Below are 27,378 nucleotides of genomic sequence, written 5' to 3' on the forward strand. Positions count from 1 at the left end.
CTTTAATTCCTCCACATCCCTTTGATCCTTAATAAAAACATTAACATCATCAGCACATGCTGACACAACAACAGGAGGGCTCTGAGCGAGATCTGGCAAAGAGAAACCCCTCAACTTGCTCCTCAGTCTACAGAGAAAAGGCTCAATAGCAATGCTATAGAGCTGTCCCGACCCAGAAGACTCCAGAAGTGCTCAAGAACGTCTGATGGTAAACCATCTATTCCTGGAGCTTTGCCTGAAGCCATCTGAGACACCGCCGCAAACAGCTCATCCAAGGTTATATCCCTGTTTAAAACGTCCTGATCCCCTGGACTCAGCTGAGGAAGCCCCTGCAGAAGTTCCGAAGCAGAGTCCACATCACAGCTAGCCGCACTAAACAAGTCTGTGTAAAAGGCCACTGCATGCCTTCTCATCTCAGCCAGATCTGTGGTCACCTTTCCATCCGAAAGCTGAAGACACACCATTTGCTTTCTGTGAACCACAGATTTCCCCAAATTAAAGGAAAATGTGGTTGGAGCGTCCATGTCCTGGAGCCTGATGAGACATTCTCCATATGTGTTATCTCTTTTTCTAGCTCCTGCACAGTTGTCATGATATTGGCTATCAAATTAAAACCATTTTGCTGACAAAACACACAAATTTCCTACCTCCCACCATTGAATGAAGGAATTAAAATCATCCTTCCTTGATCTCCAGTAATCCCAAAAAACCTAAAATTTTCACAGAAAATCTGACCATGCAATAATTTTACATTGAACCGCCAAAAAGGTTTGGATTTACTAGTGGTAGATAGAAACAGCTCCATTAAAACTAAGTGACAGAAGGGAGACAGGTAAGCGAATTATGCTGTAGGGGACGTCAGACGCTGGAGATTTGGCGGGAAAAAGCAAAGGGTAGCATAGAATTTAAAAAACGCTTTAAAACTTCAAGTATTCCAAATACACTAATCACTTGTCATTTAACTAACCACATTTGTCCAACTATCTCCAACACCCTGGAGGACAACGAGGAGAGTTTAGACGCTCTCCAAGATTTCATCGACCGGTGCTTCCATGACCTAGTAATGAAGAAGGCCCAGAGTGCGTCTTCCCCGGCCAAAGTTGAGACGGCGTCATCTAAAAGATGTCGCCCGGCAGACTCCCCCGGCACAACATTACCTGCCGGCAAAGACATTGTGGACATCCTGGAGTCAATCGATAGACATATGAAACTTTATATACACCACAAATGAACCCATCTAAAAACGAAATTGATCAATTTCTCAACAATGTAACTCTCCCAAAATTATTAGATACCCAAGCAGTGGCGCTGGATTCGCCACTGACACCAGGTGAACTCCAGTAAGCGCTGATAAGTATGCCCAATAATAAGACTCCAGGTCCAGACGGCTTTCCAGCAGAATTCTACAAAGAATTCTGGACGATTCTGGCACCAATTTTTCACAGAATGTTGCAGGAAATCAAAGAAAATGGCAGACTACCACCAAATATGAACTCTGCAAATATTAGTCTCTTACTAAAACCAGGTGAAAACCCTGTATTTCCTTCAAGCTATCGTCCAATATCCCTTATAAATGTAGACCTTAAAATAATCTGCAAAGCTCTCTCAAAGAGATTAGAGAAAATAACCCCCCTTTTAATTCATCCTGACCAAACTGGTTTCATAAAAGGTAGGCACTCATCAACAAATATACGTAGATTACTTAATTTAATAGACTACTCGTGTAGTAAAAATATTGAAACCATAATATTGTCTCTTGATGCAGAAAAGGCATTTGACAGAGTTAACTGGAAATTTTTATTTGCAACTTTACACAAATTTGGTTTCGGAAACTCTTTCATAAACAAATGACCAAACATCCTCCAGCTTCTGTCTCCTGAGGGGCACCAGGCAGGGATGCCCACTCTCCCCTTCACTGTTTGCAATTTTTATTGAGCACTAACAGCAGCAATTAGACAGGCTACAACAATTAAGGGCATAACATGTAAGGATGTAGAACATAAAATCAGCCTTTATGCGGATGATGTGTTACTTTTTCGCCAAAACTCACAAACCAATATCTCTGGGGTGATTGCATTGATAAACTCTTTCTCAAAAGTCTAAGATTATTCAATTAACTGGTCAAAATCTACAGTTCTTCCGATTAATTGCTCCTTCCATAATTCTTCATCTACCCGACTGCAATCTGGAAATATTAAATATTTAGGTATTAATGTTTCTCCCAAGCTTGCAGATCTAACTAAATGAAACCATATCCCACTTTTAAAGAAGGTAGAAGGCGATCTGACTAGATGGAAATGTCTACCCATATCACTCATGGGAAGGGTCACCGCTATGATGGTCTTACCAAAAATAAATTATTCATTCTCAATGATCCCGAACAAACCCTCACAAGATTGGTTCAGATCTCTAGACTCGTATATTTCTAAATTCCTTTGGAAAGATAAACCCCCACGTATCAGCTTAAAAACACTACAAAGGACCAAGGATAAAGGAGGATTAGATCTGCCTAACTTTAATCACTATTTTTTAGCCAACAGGCTTCAGTTCATCTCTAGATGGTTGAAACACACCCTCTTAGATGAACCTTGGATAGATGTAGAACAGGCACTATGTAATAACCTAGAAATTTCAGACCTACCATTTATCAGCTCAAACATCAAACGACATGAATGCTTTAAAAGCATCAACATCAGCTCTTCTCTAACAGCATGGTGGGAGTTTCTAAAAATAACAGTCTTCATTAATCCCATGCAAATGTAAACCTATCTGGAACAATCTGGACATATTACAAAACAATAATATGATCAACTTGCCAGATTGGAGTGGTAAAGGAATTAAATACTTGGAACATACAGGGAATGCAGAATTATTAGGCAAATGAGTATTTTGTCCACTTCATCCTCTTCATGCATGTTGTCTTACTCCAAGCTGTATAGGCTCGAAAGCCTACTACCAATTAAGCATATTAGGTGATGTGCATCGCTGTAATGAGAAGGGGTGTGGTCTAATGACATCAACACCCTATATCAGGTGTGCATAATTATTAGGCAACGTCCTTTCCTTTGGCAAAATGGGTCAAAAGAAGGACTTGACAGGCTCAGAAAAGTCAAAAATAGTGAGATATCTTGCAGAGGGATGCAGCAGTCTCAAAATTGCAAAGCTTCTGAAGCGTGATCATCGAACAACCAAGCGTTTCATTCAAAATAGTCAACAGGGTCACAAGAAGTGTGTGGAAAAACCAAGGCGCAAAATAACTGCCCATGAACTGACAAAAGTCAAGCGTGCAGCTGCCAAGATGCCACTTGCCACCAGTTTGGCCATATTTCAGAGCTGCAACATCACTGGAGTGCCCAAAAGCACAAGGTGTGCAATACTCAGAGACATGGCCAAGGTAAGAAAGGCTGAAAGACGACCACCACTGAACAAGACACACAAGCTGAAACGTCAAGACTGGGCCAAGAAATATCTCAAGACTGATTTTTCTAAGGTTTTATGGACTGATGAAATGAGAGTGAGTCTTGATGGGCCAGATGGATGGGCCCGTGGCTGGATTGGTAAAGGGCAGAGAGCTCCAGTCCGACTCAGACGCCAGCAAGGTGTTCACTGGTTTGGGCTGGTATCATCAAAGATGAGCTTGTGGGGCCTTTTCGGGTTGAGGATGGAGTCAAGCTCAACTCCCAGTCCTACTGCCAGTTTCTGGAAGACACCTTCTTCAAGCAGTGGTACAGGAATAAGTCTGCATCCTTCAAGAAAAACATGATTTTCATGCAGGACAATGCTCCATCACACGCGTCCAAGTACTCCACAGCGTGGCTGGCAAGAAAGGGTATAAAAGAAGAAAAACTAATGACATGGCCTCCTTGTTCACCTGATCTGAACCCCATTGAGAACCTGTGGTCCATCATCAAATGTGAGATTTACAAGGAGGGAAACCAGTACACCTCTCTGAACAGTGTCTGGGAGGCTGTGGTTGCTGCTGCACGCAATGTTGATGGTGAACAGATCAAAACACTGACAGAATCCATGGATGGCAGGCTTTTGAGTGTCCTTGCAAAGAAAGGTGGCTATATTGGTCGCTGATTTGTTTTTGTTTTGTTTTTGAATGTCAGAAATGTATATTTGTGAATGTGGAGATGTTATATTGGTTTCACTGGTAAAAATAAATCATTGAAATGGGTATATATTTGTTTTTTGTTAAGTTGCCTAATAATTATGCACAGTAATAGTCACCTGCACACACAGATATCCCCCTAAAATAGCTAAAACTAAAAACAAACTAAAAACTACTTCCAAAAACATTCAGCTTTGCTATTAATGAGTTTTTTGGGTTCATTGAGAACATGGTTGTTGTTCAATAATAAAATTATTCCTCAAAAATACAACTTGCCTAATAATTCTGCACTCCCTGTATATTGGAAGGAACAGACTTTATTTCGTTTGACAGACTAGTTACACAATATGGGATTAACAAGAAAAGATTTTTGGAATATCAACAAATTAAGTCCATAGTAAAAAAGAAATTTAATCCCAGTGAAGCTGAATTACAAACACCACCAAGTGTGGTACAATTTTTTAATCTAAAATCCCCCAAATTATTCTGTAAAATATACAGAACACTTTCTAAAATAGATGAATCAATATCCCTTCCTATTGCAAAATGGGAAGTGGATTTATCGATCAGCTTGGACCCAAACCTTTGGTCTCAGATATGCTTAAAAACCTTTCAATGGATCAGAAATCCCAGTTTGCAATTAATACAATACAAAATATTACACAGAGTGCACTATACTGGTCATAGGATGTTCAAGATGGGCTATACGCCTTCCAACAACTGCTCACACTGTCAAGCAAATACACCGGACAATTATATCCACACTCTTTGGTTCTGTCCACCAGTTCAGAAGTTTTGGCGCGAGATATGTGAAGACTTATCAAAGTGTCTGAAATGTAACATTCCAGCCTCCCCTTTAGTTTGCTTGCTGGGCAACTTGGATGAGGTCGTTACAAAAATAAACACAGCCCACGTTGTTTTTATGGCCCTATGGTCCTCATTAACTGGAAAAATAAAAATAATCTTAATTCTAACCAATATAAAAACCATCTAATAGATCACATTAGTCTTGATACAGCCTCTGCCATCACATTTGATCAATCCCTCTGGGCTCCTTTGATGGGCTTCATCACCTAGTGGGGGTGGGGGGTTAAGGTTTAGTCCTACCTTTGCTATTGTGGTTGATATGGGGGTAGGGACAGTCTTAGGGCATTTAGGGATTCCCTAGGGACGTTTTCCCTGGAAGGCCTAACGCAGGGGTTGTGGCCATGACCTGGTTAGGGGCTCTGGTGGCTCTTAGATGGTGTTTTCCTTGTGGCTGCGTACCGCGGAGATGGGGGAGGGTCTATGCTGGCGGAAGTTGGTTACTGGCCTGGTAGCCTGGCTGCCCCTGAGTGGGTCCGGGATGGGCGTGGAGGCTTAGGGGTCTGGGGGTGCTCCGCCCCTGGGCCGGGGCTCTGGCCAGGCCTTTGTCCTGGTTGTTGTGTTGCCGGGGCGGTGGGCGGGTGGGTGCATGGGGACCTCTAGTGCATCGGCCCAACTGCAGGGCTCTCTAACTGGTGGGAAGGCTGTTACATCTTTGCAGGAGGTCTCCTCTCTACAGGAGCACACTCTGCAGGTTAGGGTTAGGGGGTGGGCACGTTATACAGCGTCCAGAGGATGGTCTGTGCATTCCAACCCAACCACCTCTGGTGCTGGTGCCCTACCCTCAATTTTAAATGCATATAGACACTGAGGGTTTTCGGGAGGAGCCGTGCTGCTCTCTGGCAGGAAGCACCATGCCCTCCTGTGTTTTAAATGGACTTTAGAACAGCACGCAGCAACACTACATATGAGTGGACGGAGGGAAGTTTGGTGTCTTCACTCACCCCGGTTCTGTTAGCCGTCAGGGCTGGGGGGCTGGGAGGAGTTGCTGGCCGTCAGATTGGGGTCTGGGATGCGGGGCCTCCCTGCTACTGCAGATAAGGAGGCGGTCTGCTTTCCTCCACCCCAGTGAGAAGTGTTACATCTCCTGGGTCTGGGTACGGTTTGCCCCTCTGGGGGCAGGGGTACCCGGACCTGGGATATAGGGTATGTTTGGGCAGTGCCGAGTATTTGTTTTTTCTGTATATGGGGGTAGGAATGCACGTTTTATGTCTGCGTGCGCCTGTTCATCTGTGTCTACATGTCAGCTTGGGTCTTAGACTTCACCTCTCTGGGAACATCTCAAGCTCTCCAAGGTATGGAGGCCTATCTCCCCTCACCACACTCCCTGCCAGTTGCTGATGCCTTCAGACGTTGGTGTGTTAGTGGTTCTTGGTGTCTGGGGCTGGGCACTCATGTATGTACCGGCTCACTCCGGGTGGCTGATTGGCGGGGCCTGGCGCCTGTGGCCCGGCTGGGCCCCTTCTGGGGGGTGGGGTACCGCCTGAGGTCCGGTCCTCTCTGGCACAGCTGGCTGCCGGCAAAGCCCGCGGGCACTTCACTGCAACCCCCTCTGCTCCGTGGCTGCTGGGTGACCTCTCGTTTGGGGCTCTCCTCAGCTCTTCCCAGGAGGGTGGCACGGTTGCCCCCCTGGTGGTCCTCCTCGGGTCCTCGTATTCTGGGGCATCTGGATGTCTGGGGCCTGGATCTCTTCCATACCTGCTTCATGCCCTGGGGGACGGGGCTATGGCTCCCCACACTCCCTAGCAGATCGTTAGATGGAGAAACCTTTTGAATACAAACGTGCTGATCCACACAGGTGTGCACACGGGTGTTCACACTACACAAACTACCTCAAAGCACATTGTGCGCTGCTGATCTTACGTACTGCACAATAACATGTAATATTTAGCATCTACTGTTATCTACTGTTAGCTAGTTTATTTTGATGGTGTTGTATTTGTTATGTTGCTCTTTTTTGTTTGTTTTCTCTTCTGTTTTTTCTTATCTCCATACAGGTGATCCAGGTGTTTTGTTTGTTTTTCTTTTTTTATTCTTCCCCCCTTTCTCACCATCTCTTCTCCCCTCTATTTTTCTTTCTCTCCCTCTCTTTCTTTCATTCTTTCTCCCTGTCCTATCCGCCAGTCATGTCTGTCCCATCTGTAACAACCGAAAATCAAATCAAATAAATACATAATTATAAAAAAAGGTCAATCAAATGGACCAATATGGCAAGGCCATGATGATCCAATTGGTAAAGTAAAGCCGCTTGGCATCTTTCTTGGCCTTCAGACAACAATTCTGATGGCTAAAGATCCAAACGGGACAGGCAAAAAAAAAAAAAAAAAAAAGAAATTAGTGATGATCTGAAAAAACAACATGAAAACACTGACAGTTAACAATTCAAGCAGTAAGTGAAACAGACAAATAAAACCCGTGTAATCTGGCTGCACTAACTCTGCCATCATCGACTTTTACCCAGGTATACTGCCTGGGGAAGGATGCTTCATCCTCCACGCATCAACCAAGTTAATTTTCCGTAGGACATCTGATAAAGCAGAAGATGACTGAAGATGCGGCTCCGCCCCTGTCCTATCCAAAGTAAAGTCAAGACAACAATTACAGTCCCCACCCAACACAACACAGTCCCCTTGAGCAGCACCGCTTAATTTTTCTTTTAATGTTTTAAACAAAATCTCACACTCAGACCCTGAGGTTGGTGCATAGACAACAACGAAGGTAAAAATAAAACCTATTTCAGCTTTCACCATACGGACTCTCCCCTTTACCATCTCCATGCTGAAAGTAATATTTGCATTAAGAGAAGGAGAAAATAAAATAGCAACTCCTGCGCTAAAATTTGTCCCATGGCTACGAAACTGCTGCCCTCCCCACCACAGACCCCAGTCTATTTCATTTGTACTGTCAGTATGTGTTTCTTGGAGAAAGACTATATCTAGTGTCTTCTGCTTGATCACCTCAGCTAATAAGGGTCACACCTCACACTCTCACTCAGACACACCAAACTCACCACCATCAAACTCCCAGCATGCAGTGCGAGAGAGAGAGAGAGTGTGTGTGAGAGAGAGAGAGACAGTATGTATGTGTGTGTCTGTGTGTGTGACAGCTGCAGTGTTGACTTTATTTCTCATTAACTGTTCAAACTGCGTCTCTGATTAAACTCGTTTTTAATAACCTGTTTCTGCACACGCACAGTCACCTGATCAGGGTCAAAGGTTATTGATTGTGGCTTCTTCCTCCTGTGGTTGGCTGCTGAAATCCACTCACAGTTTGAAAATGTCAATTTTTAACATGTGGGTAACCATAGAAACAGGACTCCTTCAGCAAAGTACACACCGGCTCTACTTCCATCCCACAATGCACTGCAGCGCAGTCACATGATCGCACAGCTGATGGTGAGATCAGTGTTCCTCAGTCAGAGCTGAAAGGAGTTTTACAGCTTCCTCCATGCCAGGGGACACTGCGGCGCCCTTTGGGAGATTCTGCGATCCCATAATTCATAGCAGCGCACCGTCAGGTCATCATGGAAACGTGCTCGCCTGCTGGCACAAGGGAAACATTCGCTTCCTTCTCTGACATCAGAGTGAAGCTGTGGAAGCTCCTCTGGTGAGATCTGATCAAAGTGCAGCTCTGCCCTCATTGCGTAGCGTTAGAGAGAGATCATGTGACGGGGCGGTAATCACATGATCTGGTGTTCATGTGAGGTTATTCTGACTGAGTGAAGCCTCCTCACCTGTGCTCAGGTAACGTCAGCTCACTGATCAACGTGACATTTGCTCTGGGCCTCACACCTCCCATCATGTTCTCATCATCATCTGAAGCAGCTGATTGGTCGGTCTGTAGCAATACTTGGTGCAGACAGAGGGTATCGATCAACGCTGATCAATGAACTAAAACTGATCAGTTTCACTGATGGAAGATCAATGAAGGCGGCATCGTACGGCGAGGACTTCAAATAAAGTTTTACGGAGTGTGTGTGTGTGAGAGAGAGACGGTGTGTGTGTGTGTGAGAGAGAGAGAGAGAGACGGTGTGTGTGTGTGTGTGAGAGAGAGACGGTGTGTGTGTGTGAGAGAGAGAGACGGTGTGTGTGTGTGTGTGTGTGTGAGAGAGAGAGACGGTGTGTGTGTGTGTGAGTGAGTGTGTGTGAGTGTGTGTGTGTGTGTGTGTGTGTGAGAGGGAGAGAGAGACGATGTGTGTGTGTGTGTGAGAGAGAGAGAGAGACGGTGTGTGTGTGTGTGAGAGAGAGAGAGACGATGTGTGTGTGTGTGTGTGAGAGAGACGGTGTGTGTGTGTGAGTGAGGGAGGGAGAGAGAGAGAGACGATGTGTGTGTGTGAGTGAGGGAGGGAGAGAGAGAGAGACGATGTGTGTGTGTGAGAGTGCGTGTGAGTGAGTGTGTGTGTGTGAGAGAGAGAGACGGTGTGTGTGTGTGTGAGAGAGGGAGAGAGAGACGATGTGTGTGTGTGTGAGAGTGCGTGTGAGTTGAGTGTGTGTGTGTGTGTGAGAGAGAGACGATGTGTGTGTGGTTTTTTTTTAAGTATTTAAAGGGTTTATCTTCTACTAAACTTTATTATAGCGTCACCTGTCTCAGTTTCCGTCTTTATTTACAGCTCAGAGGTCAGAGGTCAAATATTCACAGTCACTCCTCCTCCCTGCTTCCTGTCTGACACACACACACACACACACAGAGCCTCCCCTCCCCCTTCTCGTTTCCTCCTGCAGGACAAAGCGGCCACGCTGCAGCTAACGGACACACAAACTAATACACACCAAAACTCAGCGTGAACACACGCACACAGGCCGAACGCACACGCGCCACGAACGAACACGGGCGCTGAACACGCGCGCTCGCGCTCTGAGCAGTTTTCGGTCTGAACGGAAAAAAAAGTCCCGTTTCCGTTTCTCCTCAAACTTTCCTCACGTGTTCAAACACAACCTCTTGTACACGCTTATCATCGATCGATCGGTGATCAGCGTGTACGACCGATCAGTAGCCGATCAGTGTCTGATCAGCAGGTATCGATGCTGTGATCGATACTCTATAGTAACGGAACAGTCTAAGCGGAAACAAAGCGGAACAGCCCGAGTCCGCCTCCCGCCGCTCCCTCAACGATCACTCATCAATAACTCCTGATCGGACGCGCGCAGCCGTCTGCCCCGATCCATCCGCGAGGAGCGGTGTGCACGCGCCCGGAGAGCATTTCTTTCTTTTTTCGGTGAACTCACCTTCAGGTTAATTTCCTTCATCCTGTCCTGCCTCCTGCTCTCCAGCAGCCGGGACATTCCCCTGATCAACCGATCCCCGATCAGCCGATGGTCGATCACCTGCCGATCTCCGATTGATCCAGCTGATTGCTCCGGTCTCTGATCAAAGAAGTGCGGTTCTCGTCCCGGAGCGTCCGCGGTCTGAGCGGAGGGGGGGGGGGGCTTCTCTCTGACTGACAGCGAAGCTCTGTACTTCTAACTAATCACAGCTCAGCCCGCTGCTGGGACGCTCGACCAATCACAATCCACTCAGGTCTGTGAGCCCAGCCCCCCGCCAGTTGTCAGGGAGCGCTTCTTTTCCCTACCGGGGCGGGTTGACGATAGTGAGGGTGGAGCCAGTCTCTATGACAACGTGTCCACAGCTCACGTGACCCTCATCAGCCACTAGGACAGCCGAGGGCGTCACGTGACTGATGACTTGCGCGGATAAAATAGACCCGCCCGCGCGGGCGCAGGGTGGACAACCATCGCGGTGTGACGTGGAACCCCGGAGGTCAATCCCCGCCCACTGCGCGCGGAGACCGGAGTACATTGGCGTAGACAAGAAACGAACCTCCATCGGACACAAAGAAAAAGCGATCGATGACAGATCAGACCGATCGGAAGCAGCTCCACAACAGTCATGTGATCGATCAGAAGCGGATAGATCACTTCACACAGAGCCAAACGTTTGTCTGCAACTGCCTCCCGACACAGGCCGCCACACTGTTACCATGACAGCCAGCAATTAACAAACACATTAACCTGAGGATAGTGACGTCATGAAAGCCTACCGCCCCCTCTTGACCTACCGGAGGAAGTACAGCTGATATTTAACCTTTAGTCTTTCAAAGGGAAAAATGGATACTTTGACATCACGGCCAGTAGTGGTTCAACTCCACAATGAGGGCGGGGCCTTTTTGTGCGTGGGTTCTCTCCGGCTTCCTCCCACAGTCCACAGTTAGTGGGGTCTGGTTAGTTAGTGAAACCGGTGGTTACCAGACTAAATTATAAATAGGGGTGGGTTTCAATAATCGATTTTTCTGACTCAAAACGATTTTAGCTTGAATAAAGTGATTTTGATTCAATAAATTCTGAATTGATTTTTAAATATCAATGTATTTTGCCAGAAACACCAGAATCTCAGGTCAAAGCTCACAAAACTATTCAACAACTAGCAAACCGATAAAACAGCAAATAAAGACAACTCTTTATTGTCATTGCACAGTCATACCTAGTACAATAGCACAACAAAACGGCACAGTAACTTAAATTAAAGTGGATTTTTTTAAGTGCATGAATGGTATGAGCAAATGAATGACGTAATAAATAAAAGAATGAGTATGTTTATTGCACATTATTTTGCTGCGTGCCCTCTGGAGACAGCGAGTGCTGTGCAGGTCCTTAACGGAGGGAAGAGGATGTCCAATGATTTTTTGGACCATATTAATAACCCTCTGAAATGCTGTGGTGCAGCTGGAGAACAGCACACAGATGCAGTTTGTCAGCACACTTTCAATGGAGCAGCGGTAAAAGACGATCAGCAGCACCTTCTTCAGCTCCATTTTTCTGAGGATTCTCAGAAAATGAAGATGCTGTTGGGCCTTCTTTAAAACCGCTGAGGTGTTTGAGCTCCATTGGAGGTCTATTTCTATGTGCACACCCAGGAACTTGAAACTGGACACCCTTTCCATGCACTCCCTGTTGATGCTGCAGCTCAGATTTCCTCCTTCTGAAGTTGACTACGAGCTCTTTTGTCTTGGTGGTATTGAAGTCCAGGTTGTTGTCTGCACACAAATCCGACATGCTCTGGACCTCAGCTCTATATCATGTCTCGTTTCCCCCAGACATGAGTTAATGACTGCATTGTCTGGGTGGGAACTAACACAGTCATGTGTGTACAGAGTGTACAGTAGGGGTGTTAGTACACAGCCTTGTGGAGAGCTGGTGTTAAGGCTGAGGGCTGAGGAAAGATGAGGCCCCACTCTAACCCTCTATACACGGTCTGACAGGAAGTCAATGGCTGCAAATAACTTTGTTGTTTGCAAAACTTGTGCATATGATTTTAAAATTGACAATTTATATTTGCATTTAAAGTTATGAAATATGATTCATTAAACATGTTTGTGGTTGTTACAGTAAAAATATAAATTTTTCTACTCGGATTTTATGTTTTTTCTCTGATTTTAGATCAATTGTGCTAATACAGTATGTAAAAAATGAAAACATAACTGTAAATTCAGACACGTGAGGTTGTGCTGAAAAGGACGATACCAAACAAGGCAAAGTAAATCGTTTTTAAAGGTGAAATGTGGAGGGAAAATCCAAAAATCCAAATCCAGTTTATTTATATAGCACATTTAAAAACAAAAAGTTTGCCCAAAGTGCTGAACAGAAACACAGGGTAAAACACAAGATACAACCACTGACGCTCACATAAAACATAATAAAACACATAAAAACCATATCAACTCAAGCCAGTCTGAACACTATCGAAAAAAGGTGTGTTTTCAAGAGCATTTTAAAAACAGGAAACGAAGATGCCTGTCTAATATTTAAAGGCAGCGTATTCCAAAGTTTTGGGGCCATAACTGAAAAGGCTCGTTCTCCTCTACGTTTAAGCCTTGATTTTGGGACAACCAACAGCAGCTGGTCAGCTGATCTGAGGGTCCGTGAAGGAATATAAGGCTGAAGTAACTCGGAAAGGTATGGGGGAGCAAGACCATTAAGGCATTTATAAACCAGTGTTAGGACTTTGAAATTGATTCTGTGATGAACAGGAAGCCAATGAAGAGAAGACAGGATAGGTGTTACATGTTCATAGCTGTGGGTACCAGTTAAGAGGCGGGCAGCAGCATTTTGAATGAGCTGAAGACGAGCAAGAGATCGTTGTCTGACTCCAAAAAACAGTGCATTACAGTAGTCAAGTCGTGTTGAAATAAAGGCATAGCGCTATATAAATCCAATCCATTATTATTATTATTATTATTACCTTCTCCATGTCACGTCTTGACAAAACTGTCTTCAGCTTAGCTATTTGCCTCAGCTGGAAAAAGCTTTTTTGCAACACCGAACTAATGTGTTTGTCCAAGTAAAATCTGAGTCCATAATGACTCCCAAGTTTGTCACATGCTGCTTGATATAAGACCCTAGCCAACCACAATTTACGAGCGGGCTGCATGAAATATTATTAGGTCTAAATACAATCACCTCCGTTTTACTCTCATTGAAACTCAAAAAGTTCAGAGCCATCCAAGCTTTGATATCAAGGCAGTTCAAAAGGATTTGGATGGAGCCTGGGCCATTTGGTGCTAAAAGCAAATAAATTTGGCAGTCGTCTGCGTAGCAGTGAAAGGATATTTTGTGTTTTCTAAAAATAGACCCCAAAGGGAGCAGGTATAATGAAAAAAGAAGAGGGCCAAGGATTGAGCCCTGAAAATCAAAAGTAGTTAAAAATGGCCAGTTATACCCTGGACCCCAGAGGGTTAAACATTTTTTTAAAGTAATGCAATAGTTACTTTTCAAGTAATTAATTACTTTTAGAATCTTGTAACTCAGTTACTAACTCAGTTACTTTTTTGAAGAAGTAACTAGTAACTATAATTACTTACTTGCCCAACACTGTTCATTATAACAGGTGTTAGAGCAACTGGTGGGTAGTTGTTGAGGCCGCTAATGTTGGTGCGCTTTGGCAGTGGGACAATTGTGGCCAACTTTAGGCACGGCGGGATGCAGGACTGGGACAGTGAAGCATTGAAGATCTTAGTGAAGACCCCAGCCAGCTGGTCTGCACATTCTTTTAGGGCCCTTCTGGTCACCCAATCTGGACTGGTGGCCTTTCTGGGGTTCACTGTCCTCAGTGTGCACCTCACCTCATACTCCTGCACCATGAGGCTTGGGTTGCTGCTGCCGTCCAATGTTTTAGCTGCTGCTGCCTCTGTATGGCGTTATTTTTGTGCCACTATTCTGAGTGCACGTAAAAAAAAATTGAGCGCACGTAAAAAAAGTTTGCAGGTGCAAGTGTTGCATTTTGAGGAGAAATTTATTTTGAGCGAAGAAAAGCTGAATTTGAGTGAACAAAATTCATTCCTGCGTGCAAAAAATGTATTTCAGTGTTTGCTATTATCCACACACACAACAGCAGCCCCTCTCGCTCAGTTTTTGCATTTGCGCTCGCTCGCAATGTGTTGCTCGCGCTCTCAACATTTCTGCCCGTGCACGCTCAACTCTTTCTGTACACCGTTATATTTGTACCACAAAACCAGCCAATCACAGACTTGGATGCAAAAATATCTGATTGGCTGTTCTGGTCTCCAATCAACTCGAAATGACAAAATGCAATATCCCAGAATCCATTTCATCCAAAACTCAAACGAGGCAGTGGCGGAGGAACACAGAGTGGCAGAGTTTGAAATATTACTCTTTCTGGGTCACAAAATAAACTTTTAAGATATTTTCATGCGAGAATGGTGCTGTGGAAACTTTAAATATCTGCTTGATTCATCAAGACATCACATATTTGCATAAGTGCTCTGACGTTTTCGGAGATGCCTGTTACCCACCAGCTGACCGGGTGGTCACTCGGGTTAAACATAATATATAAGGCTGAACTGAGAAAAAAATCACCGACTACACCACCAGGTATTATAGGAAAAACCATAAAGCCTTTGAACTAAAACAAACGCTGTTGTGACAGTGATGTACACTGTCTTGTTGGTATATATGTATGATTTGTATCACCTTCATGTTTCCAAACCGATATCATGAGTAGCAGCTTTTACAGCTGTGGCTCCAGCAAACATCAGCTGATACTAGAAATTAATTTTAAATAAATTATAACAACAGCTTATCAAGCTTGAACGTGCTGCTGTTGTTGTTTAGCGCAACATCCGCTGGTTTCCTGTTTCTGGCGCAAAGTGGGAGATAAACAAACAAGAGAGACGATCAGCTGATCATTGATCAGTTTCATGATTGAAGTAGCAACAGGAGAGGGAGGGGAGAGAGAATGAGGGGAGAAGAGGCAGCTGTGCAGCAAAGACAGAATAACTCCAGCTTTGTGTCTTTTTTTCATTCTAGCTAAAGTACAGGATGAATCGCGTTCCTTTTCCCTTCAATATGGATGTATTGTAATTGGTCCAGCCCAGAGTTGATCATGACCGATTGGCTAATCCACCACCTTTCATTGTTTATACCGTTACAAAAACAAACAAACATAAAAATGAAAAATCATCATCGGCCCACCGGGCAAATGTCAGGTATGCCCAATGGCCAGTCCAGCTATGCGGTCAGCTGGTGGGTAACAGGCATCTCCGAAAACGTCAGAGCACTTATGCAAATATGTGATGTCTTGATGAATCGAGCAGATATTTGAAGTTTACACAGCACCATTCTCGCATGAAAATATCTTAAAAGTTTACTTTGTGACCCAGACAGAGTAATATTTCAAACTCCACCACTCTGTGTTCCTCCGCCACTGCCTCGTTTGAGTTTTGGACCAAATGCATTCTGGGATATTGCATTTTGTCATTTCGAGTTGATTGGAGACCAGAACAGCCAATCAGATTTTTTTGCATCCAAGTCTGTGATTGGCTGGTTTTGTGGCACAAATATAACGGTGTAGAGAAAGAGTTGAGCGCGCACGGGCAGAAATGTTGAGAGCGCGAGCAACACATTGCGAGCGCAAATGCAAAAACTGAGCGAGAGGGGCTGCTGTTGTGTGTGTGGATAACAGCAAACACTGAAATACATTTTTTGCACGCAGGAATGAATTTTGTTCACTCAAATTCAGCTTTTCTTCGCTCAAAATAAATTTCTCCTCAAAATGCAACACTTGCACCTGCAAACTTTTTTTTACTTGCGGTCAATTTTTTTTTACGCACGCTCAGAATAGTGGCACAAAAATAACGCCATACCTCTGGTCCCTTCACCTCAAAGAAGTGGTATAGCTCCTCTGCAGCGCCGCTTTTCCAAATTCGTAGGCTGCATCCTCCTGAGGACCCGGCCTTTGTGGTCTACATGCTCCCCCCCCCCCAAAAAAAAAAACCCAACCCCCCCCCCCCAAAAAAAACCAAACAAAAACAAAACAGTTTCAAAATGCATGAAACGTGTGTTTAGCTGTGGTAACTAATTATTGTGGAAAGATCACAGAGAAATACTGATGATGTCTGTAACTACAGGGGTCCAACAAAGAATGGCCACGCATCATACTGATGTCTTCGGAAATTTATTTCTCTCTCTCTCTCTCACTCTTATTGTCTTCAGAGACCGTGAAAACTGAAGAAACACAAAGTTTACAACATAAATGCTTTGAGCTTATCAGTCTCTCATATCAGTGTCCATAAACAGTCTTGTGCAAGTAGAACAGAAAAAATGCACAATAATGGATATCACAAAAATGTCCTCTCATTACCAGTGTAGAACACGTATGCAACATTATACAAACAATATACATGAAACCATACCGTGTGCGCCTCTTGGACCACATGCAGAATAACATTAACGCTGAGGCTGTAGATGCATCTGTAGCCATGTATCCATGCTAGCTCCACAATGCCATGGTTGTGCTCTCAACCAAACTCTGGTCATGTGACAATTACAAACTTTACCTTATACAAACATTACAGCACTTTACATATTTAACGAACCCATATTTTGTAATCACATATTTTAGACATGTTTTTTAATTAATGTTACACTTTTATCATCTTATCTTATAAATAAATGAACTAAATTAAGCATGAATCTATCACAGAAACATGAAATAACCAACTTTACTTTAACTGTCTCAGGGACAGTTACAATGTCATAAATCACGACACACTGGCCTGCCTTTATACTGGCCCTGTGTTTACTTGGTACTGGTTCAATACCAAAATTTGCAGTATGGTAAAGCACTAATGACTGACCTGCTGCTGAAGCAGCCACACCTCTGTGTGACATCATCAACACCGGAAATTACACCTGTTTTCACCTGCCGCATCTGCAGAATGAGATTTAAATTCTTATGGCTGTTTTCAGCCTTGGTACTCTGAGGGGGCTAAACTCGCGGGAGCTCCTCATGTTTGAGTCTGCAGCAGGTGGGCTTTCTCACCGTCCTCCAATCACAGATCATTTCCACTCCTGAAACTGAAGCAGGCCGAGAAACGTCATCAAAGGTCAGACACCTGGACAGAGGGTTAGATCTGAGGCTCTGACCCAAACATCCAGACAGCTGATGGTGATGAAGATGTAGGCTTCACATCATCAGTGTGTTAATCCTACCGAGTGCCTCCGCAGAGGCACAGCAACCAGACCGTTTTACTCACTCACCGCTCCGACGAACACCTTCACAAACAAACATCTGCACAAACATCTGCACTCTCAGTGCTGCTGCTCCTGCTCGCAGATGTTCGGAGGAGGAGTGAACATGCTCCCCGTTCTTGCTTCATGAGTAAGATCACATTTTTGGCACATTTTTCGTCGCAGTATTGGACGAAAACAAATCAAAGAACATTTAACGCTGTTATTTCAACGTTTTCACGCGTGCGCGGATGTTTAATTGACACTTCTCCTTTAAGAGAGCTTTTCCTTTAACACACCTGACCACACCTGAGCTGGACTTCCGGGTCTTTCACAAAGAGAAGAAACAACAACAAGTCGGCGGAAGAGAGCCGGGACCAGGATTAAAACCAGGATTAAAACCCGGCCCAGGTCTTCAGCGAATAGGTGGGTTTTTTCTTAGTGTGAATTTCCGCTCCGTTAGCATGTAGCCTGTTTGCTCGGAGCTCAGTCACAGTTTTTATCATATTTGATCACAAACGTCACGTCGCCATGTTAACTTGAGACTGACGTCATGCAATGGGCGGCACTACCGCTACCTGCAGCTTGTGTTTTATTTGTCACAATTTCAAGTTCAAAAAACTTCAGAGCATAAAAACAGAAATTTTTAAACACTCCCGCGCGCGCACACGCACGCATATAAACAGACAGTTGCGTCAGATACAAAGCTGCGTGTAAGAGTCTGTATTGATTATTGATCATCAGATCAACACGAAACTTTCACACCTTGAGCTCTGAGGGAGCCTCGGGAATGGAAACGACATTTTTTCGCCTGATCTGTTCCAGAGCAGGTTAGATTAACAGCATCAGTTACCATGGTGATTTACCTCAACAAGCAGTGAATCAGCTTCATAGTTACGTGAAGTTACCTGGGTCTTAGTGGCGATGTGGGCCCCTCTAAAGATCGGAGGGTTTGAGGGTCATTTGAGAGGATGTGTTTGTCTGGACCGAAGTCCTGCACTTCTAAAATAACAAGCATAAAGCAGAACAACAGGAGACTAAATCTGAGTAAGAACAACACAAAAGCACTCAGAGTTCATCCTGATATCAAAGCCAGAGAATAAAGATGAGTTTGATGTCAGGGCCTGATGTGAAGAAGACCCGATCCCCTCTGTGCTTTCATCTGGACCACAGTCATCCACTGTGCAAACTTCAGAAATCAGAGAGGGAACAAGAAACTAGAACAGAATAGAAAAGAATAGAATGGGCCTTTATTTTTCAGAGTCAACGAAACGAGGTTGTTTTCCCACCGCGGAGCACCCGGGTTTACCTACATTCTTGCCGGTCAGCTCTTTTTTGCTTCCGAGGCCTCATCGGAGGAAGCGGGAGAAGAGAGCAGGCTTTTTTGTGCTGCTTTGTCGGCTTCGCAGAGAACTGGATCTTCAGGGGCTTTACTCTCGGGCTGCTGCCAGTAAAATACGCTTGAGACTTGTTGGAGCTGGTTTAATCCCCACAACCCCCTGTGTTTACCATCCGGGTTGTCACCTGAAAGCATGGAAAGCCACGGCTCATCACAATAGGAACCCTGCTTTACTGTGTGGCTTACTGCACTGTGCGGACTCTGTTCCAGGCTATTCTACACCTGTCCCGGTGGGTCTCAACATTAAAATGATGTTAATTAATGCCCGCTCAATTGCCAACAAGTCTTATATTTTAAATGACTTGTTCTGTGCAGAGACGCTTGATTTAATGTTTATCTATGAGACGTGGCAGCGTGAGAATGAAGTCTCACATCTTTTAGAGCTATGTCCCACAGACTGTTCATTTCTCTGTGCGCCTCGGATATCTCGACGAGGAGGTGGAACAAGCTGTAATTTTTAAAAAGACATTTTCATGCCAGGTGATCTCTTCGAGCTGTTACAACTCTTTCGAGATGGTTATGATAAAAATTGGAAGAGATCAGCCCATGTACGGTATCTCAATTTATCGTCCACCTGGGTCTGCTGCGTCTTTTCTGGCAGACTTGCAAGAACTTTTAACTTCCACTATTAAACTGGGCAAGGTCATCATTGTTGGAGACTTCAACATTCATGCAGAGGACTCATCAAATAGTACCACTAAGGAGTTCCTGAGCATCATGGACTCTTTTAATTTTGTTCAGCATGTATCAGGCCCTACTCACACTGCTGGGCACACTCTGGACTTGGTCTTCACTTATGGCGTTTCCCTTGACCACTTGAATTTAAATGACGTTGTCTTTAGCCACCATAAGTCAGTCTCTTTTAATGTGTCTGTCAACTCAGAGTCTCTTCCCCAAGATTTTGTTAGGTGCAGGCCCTTTATTGATGACTCTGTTATTTCTAAATTTTCTTCCCTTTTTGATTTTAAAACTTCTTTTGACGATGTTGAGCTCCTTATTAACTCTTTTAATGAACACTGTCTTGCCATTGTCAATGAGGTTGCTCCTTTCAAAGCTAGGCATCGCTCTGTTAGTTCCCGCACACCCTGGTTAAATAATCAAACTCGTGGTCTTCGATGCTCCTGTCAAAAAGCAGAGTGTCTCTGGAAGTCCACTGGTCTGGTTGTCCATCGTGAGCACTTCAAAGATCTTCTTCACTTATATAACGAGTCCATGAAAGAGGCTAGATCCTCCTATTTCAATAATCTTAGAAATCGTCATAGAGACAAGGCTGTGTTCCATCTTATTTTAAACATGCCGAGGTAACTCCACTCTTACAAAAACAGAATCTAGCTCTACTAGTAATTACCGGCCTATTTCAAAATTGCTATTTTTAAGCAAATTACTGGAGAAAATTCAGGTCCTTACTATGCAGATTTTTGACCATTTTCAGTCTGGCTTTCAAAAGCATCACTCCACTGAGACCTCTCTCTTGGAGGTCTATAATGATTTTTTTTAATGGCTTCTGATGAAGGGGATTGTTCTGTGATCATTTTGCTTGACCTCAGTGCAGCCTTTGATACCATTGACCATAAAGTCCTACTTAACAGGTTGATGGTTTTGGCTGGTATATCTGGATCTGCCTCAGACTGGTTTTCTTCCTACTTATCAGACAGGACCTTTTCTGTTAGGACTGACAGGTTCTCCTCTAACACTGCCCCCCTAACCTGTGGGGTTCCACAGGGCTCGGTTTTGGGTCCATTATTATTCTCTTTTTATATTTTTCCTTTAGCTGGCATTATTCAATCTTTTAGTGACATTTCTTATCATTTCTATGCTCACCAGCTGGAAAGGCTGTCCACACTAGTCCAGTGTTTAACTCAAATCTCTGATTGGCTTTCTAACAATTACCTTGTTTTAAACAAAAATAAAACAGAGACCATGATTATAGCTCCTTCTGAACTACATGCTAAAATCAGTCAGGTTCTTGCCTCTTTCTGTCCTTCTGCCAAGTCAAATATTAGAAATCTTGGAGTAATATTTGATTCTTCTGTGGGCCTGGACTCACATGTAAAGTCTTTGTCTCGTTCCTGCTTCTTTCATTTAAGGAACATCTCTAAACTCCAACATATGGTTTCCTCAGCTGAATTAGAAAACATTGTTCATGGATTTGTGTCATCGCGTTTAGATTATTGTCATGCCCTGTTTACCAGCTTGGACAAATCATCTTATTCTCGCCTCCAAGCTATACAAAATGCAGCAGCCAGGCTACTAACACGTTCTAGCAAGCGTGCTCCCATTTTATATTCTTTACATTGGCTCCCAATAGATTTTAGAATTTGTTTTAAAATTCTTGTTTTAACATACAGAGCACTAAATGGCCCCAGATTATTTATCCAAGCTTCTTCTAAAATACTCTGCTGCTCATTGTCTCCGCTCACAGACTCAGAGTTTGTTGGTTGTTCCCCGTACACAACTGAAGACAAAAGGGGGCGGAGCCTTTCCGTCTGTTGCACCAAGGCTGTGGGACAGTCTACCTCCACAACTACAGCTGTGTCCCAAAACGTCGGCTGCATCCTTCGGAGGACCCGTCCTTCGCGGTCTACGTGGGCCGGGTCCTTCGAAGACCGAGAAGGCCGGAAGTGCGAGGTTGTGAAATGGGACGGTCTAGCCTTCAGATTTGCGTCACCGCTGTCTTGATGGAGTTTAATAAACTCGGCCGTCTGCTCCTTGCTATCTAAAATATAACAGGACACTGGAGTAAATTCTCGACCGTCTCACACTTCTGTTTAATCAGTTTTCTGTTTGACGTTTATTCAGCTGTGTGAAAATCCCGGAGGAACCCACCCGGGGGATTAATAAAGTTTTATTTAATCTAATAATCTAATAACTTTGATCTCAGCCAAACGATTTACTCCGGAAACACCGAAACACCGAAAAAAGGCAAACAATTACATTTTTATGGTATCCGAGTGACTTATATATCATGTTTAATCTGAGTAGTGAAAGAGCGGGGGTCTGAAAACGATGAAGCCGGGAGTCCGCTGCTCTCGCCGGCTGGAGTGACCATTGAACCCCCCGGCTTGCTATCGAGCGGGTGGGTAACAGACGTCTCCGAAAACGTCGGCACACTTTTGCAAATATGCGATGTCTTGATAAACCAAGCAGATATTTGAAGTTTACACAGCTACTTTCTTGCCTGAAAATATGTTAAAAGTTTATTTTGCGACCCAGAAAGATAAGACTAATTTTAAAACTTAGTAGCGGCCGCCATTGTTGGCAGCTGAAATTTGGCTGGGCCGCGCTATGAATTCTGGGATATGGTGGGCCACGAAGGACACACCCGACCCATCCTTCAAATTCGGGGAAATGAAGGACGCATTTGTCGGCCGCATTGGGACAGCCTTCGTCGCCTGGTTGTGACGTAGTCGGCCTTCAAATGCGGCCTCCGGCGGATGCAGCCAACGTTTTGGGACACAGCTTACGTTTGGTTGACTCTGTGGAATCCTTTAAAAAGCAGTTAAAAACTTTTTTGTTTAAACAGGCCTTCTGCTAATCAACAATTTTGAATTGTTTTGAATTTGCATTGTTTATATTGTCTATTTTATTACTTAATATTTTCTTTATTTTGACCTTTGTGTACAGCGCTTTGTGACTGCCTGTCTACAAAAAGCACTTAATAAATAAACCTTACTTATTATGGGCGCTCCCCACCAACTGTGCCGGAGTTCAAATGTAAATAGTAAATACACGTTGGGAATAAATGACACACAAAAATAGGAAAGGCACACAGCGGAGAGCAAAGAAAAGACTTGGACTGAATGTGTGAGTGTCCTGAGTGATGGGGGTCACTCAGATGGGTGGGTGGGGTGCATTTGCTAAATCATTCATGAAACTTAGGTGAAGGTAGCATTTTTTAATGTTTGTGATTCAGAATTTCATGTTGAGAAGAATTCTACATGCTTTATTGTGATGGCAGTGTAAGTGTCGTCTGTTGGGTTCAAACATGGCATCAGATTTCAAAATGATCTTTCACACAGTCTATATAAATGCAGGAAGCCAGGAGGTGGAGAAGGAGGCCTGCATTATGCCTTAGTGATCAACCACATCACACCTGAAGTACTCCAGTGTTTCAGCACACACAGGTCGTGAGCTGTGTGTGGCACAGTTCCTTGTATCACCTGTTTACTGTTCACTTGGATTTACCTGACCCACTCTCTGTTCTCCGGCAGGTGCATTTGCTCACAAAACAGGACGCGCCATGATTGAGGACAGCGGAGGGAGGAAGACCAGAGAGGGCGAGGACGAGGAGACGGTGAGCTCAGTCATGACCGAGGCGAGCACGCTGCCGTGGTCTGCAGACAGACAGACAGGTGGACGGACAGGTAAAGCTGACAGGATGAGCGTGAGGTCAGGTGTGTTTCTTCCCGAGGCGTCGAGCTGCACAGAGAGCGAGAGAGAACTGAAGGCAGAGGTGGAGAGGAGGGGCGGCAGAGCGGGTTTAGACGAAGGAGCAGAGCTACGTGAGGATAAAACTAGGGTACACCTGTTGGAGGAGGAGCCCCGAGAGAACCTCCTGCCAGAGAAAGCTGCTCAGGTGTTCAGGCCTGCAGTGACTACCCTCCACTCCCCCTCCTCACTCAGAGAGTCTGGGCCGCTCCGGGAAATGGAGTCCGAGAAGAGTCCCTTCCTGGGTCCCCGAGGAGTTCCCGAGAACTACAATCAACATTATTACCTGCACGAGGACCTGCGCTCCAATAAACGTAAGTACTAACTCAGAGACTATGTCAGAAAATCACATCACCTTGCATCAGGAGGAAATGGTCAGGGGGTCGGGCACACCTGAACAGAACCACCTGAACCACCTTAAAATCTGTGGATTTTAGACGACGCTCAACTAAAACGACTGGAATGACTCGGATACTTATACATATTAGTGAAACCAGTCCCTGACAATCAGAAAAATGCAAATGTTGAGGTTTTTTATTATTTTTTTTTTTTTTATTTTTTTATTTAAAGTAAAGTAAGTAAAGTAAATTTTTATTTATATAGCACCAAGATAAAATCACAAAGTGCTTCACAGAAGCAGAAATGGACATGAAACCTCAAACAAACAAAATCAACCAAAAACAAGTTTAAACAGGTTTTTAACTGCTTTTTAAAAGACATGACTGAGTCCACAGATCTCAAAGTGAAAGAGTCGTTCCAGAGTCTGGGAGCCACTGATACAAACGCTCTGTCACCTTTTGTTTTTAACCTTGTATGCTGGACAACCAGCAAACCTGGTCACAAGACCTCAGGGACCTGCTGGGACGATAAGGAAGAAGAAGATCACTGATGTAAGTTGGAGCTACACCGTGCAGGGCCCTATAAGTCATGATTATGATCTTAAAATGGACCCTGAACTTGACGGGGAGCCAGTGCAGTTGAATCAGCAGGGGCGTGACATGGGAGTATTTGGGATGCTTTGTCAGAAGCCTAGCAGCAGCATTCTGAACACCCTGCAGTTGTTCCAGGGAGGCATTACTTAAGCAAGTAAACAAGGAATTACAATAATCTAAGCGAGATGAAACAAAAGCATGAAGAATCATTTCCAATTCAGAGCATGACACAATGGGACTCAGCGATATTTCTTAAATGGTAAAAACAAGAGCGAACCAAAGATTTAACATGTGTGACCAGCGTCAGAGCTGGGTCAAATTTAACACCAAGGTTCCTAATGGAGGGTTTAATATAAGAAGCAAGAGGGCCTAGATTTTTAACCACTAGGGGAACATATTTCTCAGGAGCAAAAACAATGACTTCAGTTTTACCAGCATTTGTGTTAGGTGATATTTAGTTGATAATTATCAGCCAGCCAATCTCTAATGGAATCTAAGCAGGACTGCAAGATTTGGAGCTTAGAAACATCAGGTGGCCTAAAAGAGATATATAGCTGAATATCATCTGCACAACAATGATATGAAATATCAGAAAAAGAGCTATGAAGTTGCGGAAGAGGGAGTAAATACAACAGAAACAGTAACGGTGCCAAGACAGAGCCCTGTGGCACCCCATTGGCGAGAGAGTTGACGGAGGATCAGAAAAAAAGTTTTTAAAAATCAGAGGCTGAGGAAGAACTCCCATTAAACAGGAAGTTGGCTAATGCGTGCTCTGGCATTATCTGCCACCATGGAAGCTGTGGAGAATTGCTTATGCCATCACTCATTTAACCAATCACGTCAGGTTTTGGGGCCTTTGGACAGGACAGCCATGCTAGCGCGTCCAAATCATATGACCGTTTAAGATGACGTACCAGCAAGATGCAGTCTCACTGAGTCTCCGTTTGTGTTGACAGACCAAGTAAAGCTAGAGTTATGATAAATCATTCTCATTGTGCTTTTTCCTGAATACTGTCGTCAGGTTTAGCGTACAGAGCAGTGGTAAAACTGGATGTTCTAAGGAATGCACTTTCAAGCAAAAACGAACAAACACACCCTTTCCTATTGGTGGAAAAATGCACCACATCAACCAATCAAGAAATTATATGGCAACACGTGCCATTTGTTTGCTTACAAAGAGGGGGAAAAGCGGGAATGATTTTGATGTTTAGCATGTTTGAAGTGTGTCTACGGTGTTTGGCTTGTGTTCTTTTTTTGCGTGTCACAACAGCGAGGTGACGGCTGAATGTCACTGACTGAAATCTCCACGTGGAAAACAGAAGTGATACACCTGAGGTTTTAAGCCTGTGATGAGCTCCTCTGCCTTTTGCTGGACAGAACTAGTTTTTGGAACAACACAAATAATTTGTGTGACATCTGATTGTTTTGTGCAAAAAACCGCCAGAGACTGTTAACAGTTGCACAGAACTTTTATTTTTTTCATCACAAGTTCTGAAAATGATTTGTTGAACATGTTTCCTGCTCTGATTTTCTTTTAAGGTTAGTTGTGTCACTACAGTATGTCAAAATGAAAACATGACTGTAAATTCAGACACGTGAAGTTGTGCGTAAAAGAATGATGCCAAACATGGTGAGGGAGTTGAAAACAGCAGGTTCTACCCTGGACTCCAGGGGGTTTAATTACCTGCCCATGTTTATACACCTGTGCACCTCTGACTGCTGACTCTGCCTCCATTAACTCATTTTTCTCATCTGTGTCAGGAGGGCAGTGCTGTCTCAGTACGGATGTCCTGAAGATGGGCGTGTCTCTGATGGCCTCGGCGTTCTTCTTCCCTTTACTCGTCTGGGGTGGTTTTGTGTTTCTGCCATTTGACGCCCCGCTGCTGGATGGTGCCCCCCTCCGGCTCGTCTACACGCTGCGCTGCTCTGTGTTCGCTGCCACCCCCATCGTCCTTGGTGAGTCACACACCACCGAAAAAGAGATGCAGAATCTCACCTGTCTCACCTGTGTGTGTCTCACCTGTTCTTTAGGTTGGCTTGTTCTGGGCATCTCACGGCTAAAGTCAGGTGTGCTTCGTCCTCTGTTTGATGATGAGATAAAGGAGGCGGAGCTACAGGAAGTCACTGTCCACCACCGCTTCATCTCTGACTCTGCCTCGCTGTTCCTGATTTACTTCCTGCAGCTGGTCGTTATGGCGATGTACCTTAGCCAGGAGCAGCTGAAGCTTGTGCCGCTCCTGACCATCCTCTTTGCTTTTGGAAGGTGAGGATCCATCTATGATGTGATCAGTCGATAACGACATCGATTGATGAATCTAATGGCGCTTCCGTGTCTACACAGGTTGGCGTACTGGGTCGCGGCGGCATTTGGCAGCAGCATTCGTGGATTTGGTTTTGGCATCTCCTTCCTGCCAAGTGTCATCATGATGGGAGCAAACTTCTACTTCATCTTCACGATGGATGCGGCGAGTTCCATTTTCAGTGTTCCCCATGACGAGGCGCCGCCTCAACCTGCAGGCCGACAACGGTTCTGGGGATAAGACACAAGCAGTGATTGATGATTGTCATTATCGATTGAAAAGTAAAATCTGTCTTTATTTTGAGGTTTAAATGCTTTAAAATGACCAGGCGTAGCCCTGCCCAGCTGGTGTGCGCGGCTCTTGTTTATTCCTTTATTAAACTGCTTCCTGTTCTCTGCAGCTTCCTGATGATCTTTTTTTTTCTGTTTTATTTTCTACAATTGTTTTTATGATCAATAAATTAAAGAAAAGAGACTGTAATTTACAAATTTTCACAATAAAAGTTGGAAACTATCACATCGTTTCCTGTCTGCAGTGTTTCAGAATAATGTTGGTACAACAAACCTTTTTTTTTTTTTTTTTTTTTCAAAGGACATGACAAAATATGTGATTTAGGGAATAAAATAAGAAACTGATTATTATTTATGTTACAATTAGATATTTAGATTTTAATTTATATTTATTTACACAAAGGTTTGTTTTTGCACACTGCAGCCTGTCAGTGTTGATGATTAATCATCTGCTGCTGTGAAGCTGATTTTTCTAGTTAAACTGGTCGAACTGTCATATGAAATCTGAGCACAGGAAGTACTCACACCCT

General features: G+C 44.2%; 2 protein-coding genes across 3 annotated transcripts in view; one reads left to right on the plus strand and one right to left on the minus strand.

The window, feature by feature from the left end:
• arhgef2b (rho/rac guanine nucleotide exchange factor (GEF) 2b) overlaps positions 1-10,419 on the minus strand; it is a 42,079-nt gene extending 31,660 nt beyond the window's left edge. The window contains exon 1 of one of the 2 annotated variants that reach the window (XM_084944704.1): positions 10,204-10,419. Coding sequence is in view for 1 of the 2 variants with exons in the window: in XM_084944705.1 (XP_084800831.1) it covers positions 10,204-10,260 (57 nt within the window). In the remaining variant the exon portion in view is untranslated. The remainder of the gene's footprint in view (positions 1-10,203) is intronic. The other variant, XM_084944705.1, reaches the window with a different exon arrangement.
• A 7,013-nt stretch (positions 10,420-17,432) lies between these two features.
• On the plus strand, positions 17,433-27,074 carry LOC146378521 (transmembrane protein 79-like). The gene is made up of 5 exons (XM_084944706.1): positions 17,433-17,925; positions 23,110-23,640; positions 26,020-26,214; positions 26,290-26,521; positions 26,600-27,074. The coding sequence occupies exons 2-5, from the start codon at positions 23,139-23,141 to the stop codon at positions 26,796-26,798; spliced, it is 1,128 nt and encodes a 375-aa protein (XP_084800832.1). The 5' UTR covers positions 17,433-17,925; positions 23,110-23,138; the 3' UTR covers positions 26,799-27,074.
• Positions 27,075-27,378: the final 304 nt, after the last annotated feature.

The sequence above is a fragment of the Perissodus microlepis genome, chromosome 11 (genome assembly GCF_051167445.1).
Source record: "Perissodus microlepis isolate ML-2025 ecotype Zambia chromosome 11, ASM5116744v1, whole genome shotgun sequence".
NCBI classification, from domain to species: Eukaryota; Metazoa; Chordata; class Actinopteri; order Cichliformes; family Cichlidae; genus Perissodus; species Perissodus microlepis.

Bases quoted from the DNA above. Each gene is read 5' to 3' on its own strand.
- LOC146378521 (XM_084944706.1), top strand. From the start codon at position 23,139: ATGATTGAGGACAGCGGAGGGAGGAAGACCAGAGAGGGCGAGGACGAG. The intron at 26,215-26,289 runs GTGAGTCACACA...CCTGTTCTTTAG, and splicing joins TGCCACCCCCATCGTCCTTG to GTTGGCTTGTTCTGGGCATC. The intron at 26,522-26,599 runs GTGAGGATCCAT...GTGTCTACACAG, and splicing joins ATCCTCTTTGCTTTTGGAAG to GTTGGCGTACTGGGTCGCGG.